The following is a 12744-nucleotide window of genomic DNA, read 5'->3' as shown; positions in this document are numbered from 1 at the left end:
GTATTTTTTTCCAATCTTATTGTTATTTACGAATACATCCATAAAATTTTAGAAACAGTTTGACTTTTTCCTTTTTCTGTCATGTGCGGTTCTGTCAAAAAGTGACAGACGGATTGACGGACGGCGGTTAAATTATGGCTTGCAATCGTAACCTAAAATGCAGTAAATACATGTAACAAAATAATAAAGCTAGATTCATTAATCTTAATTTCTTCAATTAAATTTCAATTATGGCTGTAAATGGCATAAGGTACGTATAACCGAAATGTGCGCGTGCATAACTTCCCATCTTAGTTACCGAAACTGTTTATGGAATCAAAATTAATTCTTACAGTTACTGGAAACGATTATGGCGCTGGACCACATCTGAGAGCTTCTCGAATGAAGAATTAGCATCTGTACTTGGTGACAAAGAAGTGGTAGAGTGCTTGAAACAAGGTCTAGCGAGCTATAAACCACTTAAAGCTGAAGCTTTTGCTCAGCTGCAAAGCAAACATGCAGACCAAACCAAACTGATGAGTGTGGTCCAAACGCTTCAGAACTATATCGTAAGTATACACCAATTGAAAACACATTGAATAAACAATCAAATGAAAATGTAACCTTCAACAGACCATACAACTTAAACAGGCCAAGACTACAATAATGGTCACATAATTTGTAAATAGTCACAGATGCCAATTATTAATAAATGCTTTATGTACAGTACAGATTTAATAGGTAATTTAACAACCTATTGTTTTGGTGATTTACTAATACTAGAAACTTTACTATTTGTAGGATGTGGATTGCTTTCAAATATGGGAAATTATGAAAAATTACCTGTGTGACATATCTTATGGCACTCCTGCAAATGCTCTGAAAAATGTGGCCTTTGTTGATACCAGGCCAGTATTCCTGCTGCCAAATGTGTGGACTTTCTACTATGCCGAGAGATTGTTCATGCTCAAGTTGTTACAATACATTGTGCAGTTCAGAGATGACCCCAATCACACATATAATGAGCAATTCAAGAAAATAATCAAAGACATAGGCATGCAGAATTTGAAAACATCACTTATTTCTCAGTTTGAAAAATTGTTAAACACAGCGCCCCCTTCAAGAAGAATGCAGAAAGATTTTTCTATTGAAAATATTAGACAGGAGTGGGCTGATTGTAATATGAGGGAGCAACTGGCAATCTTACAAATCCTGTTGCTTATTGCTGAAGAAGATATCTTCAGTGAGAGTGAGTTCAACAGGCTGTTCTCATTGTTCAGGAAACATGGGTTTGGTAAGAGCCAGGGTTACAGTGAGCTTCTAGAGGAGAGGCACAGGGAGGCTTGTATGAGAATCATGTACATGGAAGTATGTATTTTTATGGTTATTGCAGACAGTATGAAAATGTAAGTACAATATATCTTCTTTAAAACTACATTTATCTCTCAATTTTTGACAAAATATAAGTGAAAATTGTATTTTAATTACTGCCTTTACTACTTGCTTGACCTTAACTGTCTTTATTCCAGCAACAATTTGTCAGGTTGGATCGACGGCACTAAGGAGGTGGTTGAGAGTGAACTCACAAAGCTGCACATGAATCCTGAGCACAGTGCCATGCTCATCACTTGGATGATGCTCACTCTTCAGGTAGTTTTCATGGCATTTGATCTTACTTACATATTTTTTATTTTCTCCGGTTGTGTCAAATTACCATCCCATCGGGCTATGAGAGTGAAGGAATAGTAATTGCACTTGTATTTGTGCACATGTTTGTGTACTATAAATATGTCCTGTGCAGCTGGCTGAAATCAGCCTTGCACATATTACATTTTTTATTTTATGTAGTCATGAAGAAATAAATTATATTTTAACCCTATTTCAGAGTGATCACCATGTAAAATTATTTGAGAGTCAATATCAACACTTTGGTGCTACAGCTCTGAGAATGCAAGTCTTCGAGTTTCTCTTGCAAATGCTGAATAGTTCTGTATTTAATGTAAGTATCTTCTAGTTACACTTAATGAATTAACATTACACTTTTATCTTGTTGTATTATAAATTAAACATTTGTGCCCAGGATAAATCAAAATGTGCAATCATCGCTCGACAAAGGGTATTCCGACTTTTAAACGATCTGTGCGACAAGTTCGATGGTGATGGTACCTTGAGCCACCAAGCAGGCATCATGCTACTGTGTTCACACCTCTTGTCGGCTCCCGAGATCAACTGTCAGTTCTGGAAGCTGCACCAACGAGAAGACAACTGTGGAGTTGTGTCACTGTGGAATACAGCTCTGGAATACTTTCCGTTCAACTTTAATGCTCTATCCATTTTAGCTAGTGGAATCGCTCAAGGTTCAAAATGCAGTGTATTGAATGTGAGTGCACTTACCTTGATATAATTTTTAAATCTATTTAATACAAACAAAAACTTTTATATATATTTTCTTTTAACAGTTATTAGACGAGCTCAAGAATCTGCCAGTGTACACAGAAATCTACAATCCAAATGCGGTACCAGTAATGTCACTGCGAGATGACGATGCTATCATAGGCAGAGAATATTACCCTCTCGGGGACCCCTCATATCGCATCGAAATGGGGTCTAAAGCCACCATAATGGAAAGAAAAGAAGCCACAATGATTCACTTCCGAACACCTTATTCTTACTGGACTGTATTTAATAGTGAGATTGAGAAAGCAATGGATAGGAAACAGCATCATCAGAATAATATCAATGTGACTCTAGAAAGGATCTACCAGGGTACAAAAGTATTAAAGGGTGTGTTAAAAGCGCTGGTAGCTGATAAAGAGATACCAAAGAGTTTGGTGGGGCCGAGCGAGGGAGTGTTTGATGTGCTTGTGAGGTTTATGAGAGCGGACGCGCCACCACTAGCCCTTCTAGTTGAATGCCTTGATGTGTGTACTGCACTGGTGCCTGTATTTCCTAAGGAGATCCATTTAAGGTAACAAGTAGTTTTAAGTTATTTTAAATGTTATATGTTTCTAATGTGCCAGTGCCCAGTACTCTAAATAAATACTATCTCTCCTAATATTTAATCAATTATGTATCATGTTATTATAAGTTATATAACTTCTTTTGCCATATTTCAGACTGATAAACACAGGACTGTTACCGCGCGTTATAAACCAGAAACTGACGTACCAAGAATATGCAAATGGTGCATCCTTTGACTCAGCGGCTGTCGGGTCTTACTTAGTCACTATAGAACAATTGAGTGGCACTTACAAGTTCTTGGGAGCTTATATTGATCTGCTTTGTGCTTTCTATGAGGTATGTTGTCTCCGTTATTCATTGATTTATTGATAGTTTCCCTGCAAAACTAAGTCCCACTTAAAATTCTTCTTGTATCCAAAATATAGCTTGTGTTACACGAGAACGAATGTGAAAGAATTTTTCAAATTCGTTCAGTATTTATTTATTTATTTATTTATTTATTTATTGACACACCAACGACTTATTCACTAACACATTACATTAGGTATTAAGTTATATTGAATGGCGTTGCGGTGAATTCGTCACTTATAGGCGTGCACAGCACTTCTAATCATTAATGTGGAAAAAATAAAAAATGGAATTACATGATGAAAAAAAAAAAATTAAAACAATAACAGATACAGTAGGACATTACATTAATAGCAACAATTAAAATTTAGAGGATAAGATTGAAATTGGTAACAAAAAATATACATTATAAATTAGAAAAAAAATAAAATAATAATAATCAGTTGTACAATATAAAATGCATTAAATAAAGTCACACAAATTACCCTTTTGTGAAAGAAATGAACAATTAAATCGATTAACAACTGAGGATGTTACGTATGAATTCATTCAGACTGTTTGAAAATATGTCTAAATTGTTAGTACGCGTGATTAGCTTGTTGTAGCTAGACAAAGACCGGTATAAGGGAGCTGAACGACCAAGATTAGTTCTTTTTTTAGGCATTTTAAATGTTTCTGTTTTAAAATTGGATCTAAATGAGGTACGGCGGGGCACAATTAGACTGATCTCCGAAAACAACTCCGGTACATTCACCAAATTGTGGAGGGTCTTATAAAGGAAAACTAAGTCTGAGCACCTTCTTCGTTGCTCCAAGGAGCTCATCCCAAAATGGCGGAGCCTTTGAGGATAATCAGCTTCATGATCACAAGTCTGTGATCTGAAGCGGAGGTATCTCGTAAACTTTTTTTGAATGCGTTCTATTCTGTCAATGTGGACACGATACGCGGGATTCCATACAGGAGATGCATATTCCAGTATACTCCTCACCAGAGAGTTATAGAGAACCTTGAGTGTGCCACATGAGCGGAATTCCTTGCAAGTCCTCTTTACAAACCCCGACATTTTATTTGCTTTGGCGACAATAGTATCGAAGTGGTATATAAAGGATAGTTTACTATCAAGTTGGACTCCCAAATCACGAATGGTATCGACTTTTTGAAGGATTTTGTCGTTTAAGTGATATGCTGAAGGATGTATCAACTTTTTTCGTGTAAAAGTAATATGATAACACTTCTTAACGTTGAGAGTCATCATGTTACTTTGACACCACTCGCGAATTGCGTCCAAGTCCACCTGTAGCAAAGCAACGTCAGTACCTGATTCAATTTCCTTGTATAGTTTTAAATCATCCGCAAACATTAAGCATTTTGAGTTTTTAATAGAGTGTATGATGTCGTTCACAAAAACAAGGAAAAGAATAGGACCGAGATGCGATCCTTGTGGCACCCCAGATGTTGAGGGATAAAGTGGCGACTGATAGCCTTTTATAACAACTCTCTGTTGACGTTGTGAAAGATATGATTCGAACCAGTACAGCAAATGACCATGCACACCGTATTTTTCGAGTTTTTGAAGTAGAAGCACGTGATTTACTTTATCGAACGCACTACTAAAGTCCGTGTAAATTGCGTCCACTTGCACACCGTAGTCTACGGCTCTGCTGATATCATTAATGTATTGGACTAGGTTGGTGGCAGTGGATTTATTGTTACGGAAACCATGCTGTTGCGTAGCCAATTGAGTTTGAATGAGCGAAGTTAATACAGGACAGACTAATGATTCGAACACTTTCGAGAAAATTGAAAGAAGTGATATGGGCCGATAGTTCCCAACATCATTAGGCTCCCCTTTTTTAAATATAGGAACTACGTGTGCGATTTTCCACTGCTCGGGGAACTTAGAAGACATAAGGGATCTATTAAAAATAAGTTTGAGCGGTAATGCTAAATGTTTGGCACACTGCCTTATGAAATTCGGTGGTATACCGTCCGGCCCTGGACCCTTGCAGATATTCAGTTTTTTTAAACTTTTGAGAACGTCTCGCTCTGTGAAATAATGGCTTCCTAGCGCAAGCTGAGGGTACTCTTTGGACATTGTTTGTGTCGCAGCTGTACCGGTTGGAGATGCAAAGGTGGCAGAAAAATGTGAGGCAAACAGTTTACTTACTTCTTCTCCAGAAGTTGCCATTTTCCCGTTCCAATACATCTCAGATGGGATGCCATTAGATTTGGCTCTCTTGGCCTTAACGAATGACCAAAATGCCTTCGGATTCAATCTGATATTATCTTCAGTGTTAGTGACATACGTTCTGTAGCAACTTTTGATCATGATTCTAGAACGTTCCTCCAATATACGGTACTCGTATTTGTCCCTGGGATTTTTGTATTTTTTAAAACGAAGTCTTAATTTTTCCTTTTCGTTGAGGAGTCTAATCAAACATTTCGAGAACCATACAGGAAATTTGTTATTTTGCCTATTATGTTTAGGAACACATTCATCCACTATCCGATTCAATTGTTCGTAAAATACGTCTACCATCAAGTCCACATCTGCTAGACCCGAAAACAAACGTGCCCAATCGATGCTCCTCAACCTTTCATTTGCAAGTACATAATTGGCCTTCCAGAAGTTGTATTTGACAGAACACTTACTTTTTAGTATTGCAGGCGAAATATTTTTAATGGTGATATCGAGAGGAGGGTGATGAACATCGACCAGCGACATTGGATTCTTACATTCACTGACAGATCCACCCTGGAAGTTACATAAGATAAGGTCTAAAGTTCTATTGTAGCAGTTCTTAACAGTGTTTATTTGCGTAATGCTGTTTGACGACATAAAATCGACCAGTGTGTAGCCTAATCTGTTCGCAAAGTTTCCAGCAATTGTACACGGTGAGTTGCAGAGTGTGTTATCCGTGCTCCAGTCGATGAAACCGAGGTTGAAGTCCCCAGCGATTATTACATCTCCTCGCGCTGATTCCATCACTGCCTCCACGTTGTTCAGGATCGAATCAAGAAGGCCAAGCTGCACAGGTGGTGGCAGATAGGCTGCACAGATGTATAGATCGCCAGTTCCACTGCGGGTTTTGAGCTTGACCCACAGATCTTCAGCATCTGATTCCCATTTTGCCACCCGTGATGAGTCTATCGCCTTAGAAACAGCGATCAGTACACCCCCTCCTTTTTTACTACCAAGAGGAGTAGAAGCTCTGTCTCTACGATAAATAATGTATCGGGAGTCAAATAATTCGCCATCATTCACGGTGTCATCAAGCCATGTCTCTGTTCCTATAATCACATCATAGTAGTCTTATGTTCGATTTATTTTCCAGAAAGCATCAGATGATGAACGTATAAACAAAGAAATAATTCTACCGGGCCTTATACTAATTGTTCGAGAAGTGTTTCCGAATGTATACAGTTGGCGTTACAGCAACACTCGGGAACGCCGCGACATGATACAACGTTGTGCCAATTTCTTGACACTCGTGTTGCAAGACACTAAGTGTCCATGCAACTTATTGCTGAAACAGACTTGCGTATACAGTTTGTTGCACACTGAGAATGCTTTAGAACTGTTGAAGTTTATTTCTGTTGGTATGTATTATTCCATATTAAACTAGTTCTAAAATCAAACAAAATATAATTTTCATATTTACTTTTCATTTTATTCAGGTAATGATCAATTAGAGAGCGTTATAAGAAACGAAACAAATTGGATATCTGGTACTGGATCTCAATACATATCGACTATTCAACGATGTGTAGCTATAGTAATATTCGCGCTTCGTCTCAAAACTATGGTGACGGAAGCCACAGAAATGACGCCTTTGGAACATCTGATCTTCGCACAGAATAAGCAGAAAGATTCTTTGAAGGTTGTTCCGAGAGTCACCAGTTATATCAACCATTCGTTTAATAAGAGCCTTCCAGTGTTAAGCTGTCGGTTGCTCAAGAAATTCGCTGATGTAAGTAAAAAAAGGTTAAAACGGGACCTAAACTTAATAGAAGATTATCAATGATTTATAATACCTACTTCTTTTTTTTCTAGGGCTTCCAAATGTCCCTCTTTGCGTCACTAGATATGACCGCCTACCAAGTCCGTGTGATGTTCCTCGATCGCCTCCGAGACGAATACGAAACTATAGGTTTGAAGGTCGCCATATTGGAATTCGTGGCTACCTGTGTTGGCACTCAACCGGGACTCACAGAGGCGTTCTTTATGATGAACCATGAACATAAGATGGATACAGGGGAAGATGATAAAGAAAAGAAAGCAGAGGAAAAGAAACCTGAGACGGATGACAGTTTTGAAGGGATTTTAGGTTATATGGCTGATTATCTTGGAACTGTGAAGAGCGTAAGTAATCATCCTTTTTTAACATTTATTTTTAGTTAAGACATTGTAATCAAAAATGTATTTAATTAATTTCGTTTCAGAACCCAAAATTACTCCACAGCCCCTTACTATCATGTATCATGGCTCTGTTCCATGCATTATGGAAGAACAATATGCAAATACTAGTCAAGAAATTACGTGAGAACCCCAAATTTTGGGAGCACATGACCAGCCCACTGTTCAGTGAAATCCAACCGGGCCTCAGAACATACTCACAAATATTCAATGTGCTTGGCATCGAACTGTTCGTGTCCAGAGACAAACTCGAGCCTAACTTGAAAGAAATGCTGGAACAATTTTTTGATACCAACAAGAAGCATTTAGATAGATGGATCGACTACATATTTTCTTTCAATGGTAGAACCGATGGCGAAGAAGCAGTCGATAAAGTGCCTGTGTGGCTTGGACTACTGACGTCTTGGAAGGATTTCATTACTATATTCTGCAAGTGCCTGCCTATAACTTTAAATATCGCTCACAAAGCTAAAATGGTCGCGCCTTGCATGAGCGCACTTCTAAATGAACTCGACGATTTGAAAGACGGACGTCTAGTCGTCATATTAGCAGAACTGTACGTTATAATGCTAGCAAACTGGAAAGATGACTGTTTTGACAATAGAAAAGCAAGTGCCAAGCAAGTAGACAACTTACTGACAAACACTGCTATCGTCTACGAATGCCTGCACCCAAGAGCGATTCGCGCCATACTTTCAATATGTACTGTGGCTATAAGTAGCTTGGACTATGAAATTAAGGCCAACAGTGTGACAGCACAGAATATTATAAGATCGGTGACTAATATCAACAGCTTAGAGCTTGAAAAGCTACTAGATGATATAAAAGATGATCCGAAACCTGCTGAGCCTAAAGTGAATGGTCACGCAGTCAACGAGAATATTCCTCCAGTGGTATTATCGCTGGCTATGCTGGAGCAGTGCTTAGACTTGTACGATGACATGTTCTCAGGACTCTCTCAATGGTTCCAATCCAGCAGGTTTATCAACAAGATACTCTGTTGTCTCCAAACGTGTTTGCAGAACAGACGTCACTATCATACTTCTTTGGCTGCTCTAAGATGCCTCACTGCATACTCCCGGGGTCCATTCTCAAAAGATTTGCTCATGAGTGATGTGGACCAGTTTCTATGGCTGCAGTTACTGCCGCCGAAGTTCGATGGGGACTCGTCATGGAAGCCGCAGGAATGGTGGCGGGTGTACGCTTACAGTTTAGACTTCATTTCTATGATGGTGATGAAGCATGGTCAGTTCTTCGCTAGCGATGCGATAACATTCGTTGGGGTGCATTTAGAACATCTGATTGAAGCGGTGCTGTTGCCACGGCAGGTATTCAACATTGATGCTTTGAACTTGTGCGCGTCTACCCTTAACTTGGTTGTGCAGTTGGTCAAGTTTGAAGCAAGGTGGAGAATCCAGAATATTACTTCCTTGACGGGGATTATGGTAAGTTATTCTCACAACTTTAACTTTTTAAATTACCATTTTATCTGATTTTTCAAATTTCATTTTTGTTGTGATTTCTATAGAGAAGTATAAGCGCGTGTCTATACCAATGTGTGACACTCATGATGCGCTCACGTCGGTCTGCGGATCCGGCACTCCCGCCAACAGAAGACGCACAAAGCCAAAATCCTAATGTACTACATAGGTAAGATACCTAGGTTTTATATATAATTAATTAATAATTAATTAAGGGATTAATAATAATTAAGGGGGATTAAGCGATTTCTTTTTCTACCAGAACTCTAGAGATCCTGCACATGGCAACACTGTGCCTCCTGTCATTCAGTCCAGAGTTGCTCTCGCTGTTAGCCGACCCTGGTTTGGACTTGGAGCGCTGGCAGCCCCTCGTAGAGCTACACTTCGGAGCACCCAAGATATCCTATGAGCCTTTCCCACAGCTCACTTTCGGAACCTTGGTGTCCGCCATATGTCTGCTCACCAGATCTCTTAATCATGTAAGTTGGCTCTGCTTATACAATAAGCTATTGGTGAAGAACAGATGTTTGACGGTTCTACGGAGCCATTCGTCTTTATGTCTGTTTTCGCAAAAACTCAGAAACTATGCCACGTATGATAGGATGACTAACTACTGCATTCGCAAAAAGTTCGTTCGAGAGCGCACATATTCGGTTACAAAAATTACACTGAGTATTTTCCTGTCGCAGTAGTAGTTTGAAAGTCACGAATTGACTCCATTGTATATTGTATGTACTATAGTCTGCGCGGCACTTGTTGGCGTTAGGTGGCGACAGGGGTGAGGGGAGGGTTGACATCTGCTCGCAACGCACATTAGATTAGACAGTGATGACCAATCTCGAGATATCGCATTCAATTAATAAAAATATTAAATAAAGAACAATTAATATACCTATCTAATTATAGTGTAATTAATAGTAAAATAATCCAAAAACAAATAATTTCATACACTTAGTATGAAATTATTTTGACATATTTTAATGACATATGAAATAATGTTTAAATATTATTAGTATGCACTTTAAATATTATTTCCAATTAAAGAAAATCGAATTGTCTTCATCGGCGGACTCATCTCGCTATTGCAATCTTATGTGCGTTTTGTGTCAACTAGCCAGAAATGTCAACTCGTGTTGCCGTCACGAAGTACGGCGCCTAACTGAGTAATGACAGTAAGTGCTCTCGCTTCTCCGCCCCACCGCTCACATACCTAAGGCGCGGCCAACTAGTTCCGCGCGGACTATAACCTATACCTACCTGTCTCATTATGATTGAGACGAAAATATGTATGTATGTGTGACTTTCGCACGTCAGGCATACCACTCGGAGGAGGGTTATGGGTCGCGGTCTCCGCGCGGACGGCGCCGCGCGTGCTCGTGCGGCAGCCCGGCCGCCGAGCGCCGCGCGGCCCGCAGCGAGTCGCTCACCAGCATCTCCTCCGCCGCCAGCCTGCCCGCGCTCGACGAGCGCCTCGTCGCCGGCGCGCTCGACGCCAGCGCCACGCTGCTCGCCTCGCAGGTACAGTACACACTCGTGCGGCAGCCCGGCCGCCGAGCGCCGCGCGGCCCGCAGCGAGTCGCTCACCAGCATCTCCTCCGCCGCCAGCCTGCCCGCGCTCGACGAGCGCCTCGTCGCCGGCGCGCTCGACGCCAGCGCCACGCTGCTCGCCTCGCAGGTACAGTACATATTAAGACCCGGGCATCGGAGAGCACGTAAATGTCGGTCCTGCGCCTGATCTCTCTCCGCGAGTATCGGATTGCCGTCCCATCGGGCGCAGAGAGTGAAGGAATTGTGAGTGCACCTGCGTCTGCGCAAATGCTTGTGCACTATAATATGTCCTGCGCAGTTGGCTGATCTCCATGTATTAGAACAGACGCCGTAGCCGATAATGGTCTCGGAGGACATCATCACATATCGAGACTTATACAACATTTCATAGCCATAGTAATAAATTTACACTCTAAACCCTTATGCTACTTTTCTGACACTCCAATTTGTTTCACAGGCCCTACTTGCAGTACGAGACCCCAGTGTTCCAACAAGACACAAGCAACTCATCCGTCGCGAACTGAGCTCTGAGCTGACCATGTTCCACGATTTTGTGCGCAAACGCATCTTGTGTGCTGCTCACGCACGGCCACACCTTGTACGTAATAAGCTCGGTGCGTGGCCTCTCGCTGCCAACGAAGAGGAAACAAAACGCATAGAAGAAGCCAGGAAAGAGGGGACCCACTGCAATTGTGATAACGATGATGACAGAACGCTGCCCCCACCACCACCTCCAAAAAGGGCGGCCCACGATTCAATGCGCGAGTATATACTTCGAAAACATTACCTCGACAAATGTGCTCAGACACCAACTAAGGGCCCACCTTCTCCGGTGTCCCATTCCACACCGACATCCGATAAGAAGAAGGAAACTGCTCGAAGTTCTAAACGCGTGTCTTGGGCCGAGACGACCAGGGATAGCGATGAAAGTTTAGACAGTTCGTTACAAGAAATCGAAGAACCTGCTTACTCTAACCTAACTGATGTACAAATTAATAATGATGAAGATTACTTTCACTTCATGTCAGTAGTTTTCCTTTACATTTGTCAAACAGAGTTATAATTTTCCATTTTTGTATTAAGCGTATGAAATAAATGCCTTTTTTTCTGCTTATACGTATTTTCATTCATCCTCAATATAGACTTGCTTTTTTTACTAATGTTTCACCAGTATGTTAACCTGGTTAATATAATGTTGATTAGTACAAAGAAGAAGATAAAATACGTAAAAATATTTTTTTTTTTTTTCAAAGTAAATAGAATAAAAATGTGCGAGAATTAGAACTCAAGGGGAGTACATCAGCGGGGCCCAGCAGGGCCAAGGCCTGCCGGGGCTGCGGGTTGTTCGAAAGAGATACCGCGGCCCTGGTACATAAAAGGCCTATGACGGAACACGACGATTTTAGTCAGTAAAAGTCTGACACTCCCTCACCGCTGCTAACCCACAGCGGGAGGGGTCATTTGATGATTTTACGTCGCTAAAAAAAAGGGGGAGTACATAAGAGGACTAAATACATAATAGGAGTACAAGGGGGATTACATAAGAGATTAAATAAGAGAAGAGATAGAGAGTACGTACCCGTGCCCTCGACAAAAAAAAAAAAAAAAAGAGAGTACGTAAGAGGAGTATATCGGGCGTGTCGTACCTAATCACATTAAATTAAATACATTAACATACTGGTTAATATAATGTTGATTAGTACAAAGAAAAAAATAAAATACGTAAAACCAAAAAAACATATTTTTTCAAACAAAGTAAATAGCGTATTCTTTTAAGCGATTCTCGTAGATGCGGTGTAGCGGGACAATGACGTTGCATCCCCCAGCAGTAGTAGTCAGCCATCATAATGCTGATCCCATCGGCCTTGGTACCTCTCCTCCATCGTTTTTAGGACCTAGCAAAACCACTCTCCTTGTTCTGCGCTGTATGAACCAAGATTTGAGTGGAGATAATGCACTTTGATGGGCATGTTACATCGGTTACATCATAAGTTTTTTAAATTCTAAAAC

General features: G+C 40.5%; 1 protein-coding gene across 2 annotated transcripts; it reads left to right on the top strand.

The window, feature by feature from the left end:
* The first annotated feature begins 86 nt into the window (after window positions 1-86).
* Window positions 87-11846, top strand: LOC110383817 (nucleoporin Nup188). Of its 2 annotated transcripts, none has more exons than XM_064043513.1 (16): window positions 87-250; window positions 335-548; window positions 781-1385; window positions 1509-1629; window positions 1865-1978; window positions 2060-2359; window positions 2439-2947; window positions 3096-3276; window positions 6624-6888; window positions 6967-7259; window positions 7343-7651; window positions 7732-9150; window positions 9234-9355; window positions 9449-9665; window positions 10501-10861; window positions 11192-11415. In XM_064043513.1, the coding sequence occupies exons 1-16, from the start codon at window positions 231-233 to the stop codon at window positions 11263-11265; spliced, it is 5124 nt and encodes a 1707-aa protein (XP_063899583.1). In that variant the 5' UTR covers window positions 87-230; the 3' UTR covers window positions 11266-11415. The 2 variants fall into 2 exon arrangements, with proteins under 2 accessions (XP_063899583.1, XP_049692452.2); XM_049836495.2 differs by having other exon boundaries at window positions 88-250; window positions 10501-10704; window positions 11192-11846.
* The last annotated feature ends 898 nt before the right edge of the window (window positions 11847-12744 follow it).

Source organism: Helicoverpa armigera, chromosome 3 (assembly GCF_030705265.1).
Source record: "Helicoverpa armigera isolate CAAS_96S chromosome 3, ASM3070526v1, whole genome shotgun sequence".
Lineage (NCBI taxonomy): Eukaryota > Metazoa > Arthropoda > Insecta > Lepidoptera > Noctuidae > Helicoverpa > Helicoverpa armigera.
Note: the sequence above shows the minus strand (reverse complement) of the source record. Positions and strands in the feature narration are given on the sequence as shown.

Excerpts from the sequence above, each read along its gene's own strand:
- LOC110383817 (XM_049836495.2), top strand. The coding sequence starts at position 231 with ATGGCTGTAAATGGCATAAG. Across the intron at positions 2,948-3,095 it reads CCTAAGGAGATCCATTTAAG|ACTGATAAACACAGGACTGT; the intron begins GTAACAAGTAGT and ends GCCATATTTCAG. Across the intron at positions 9,666-10,500 it reads TCACCAGATCTCTTAATCAT|GCATACCACTCGGAGGAGGG; the intron begins GTAAGTTGGCTC and ends TTCGCACGTCAG.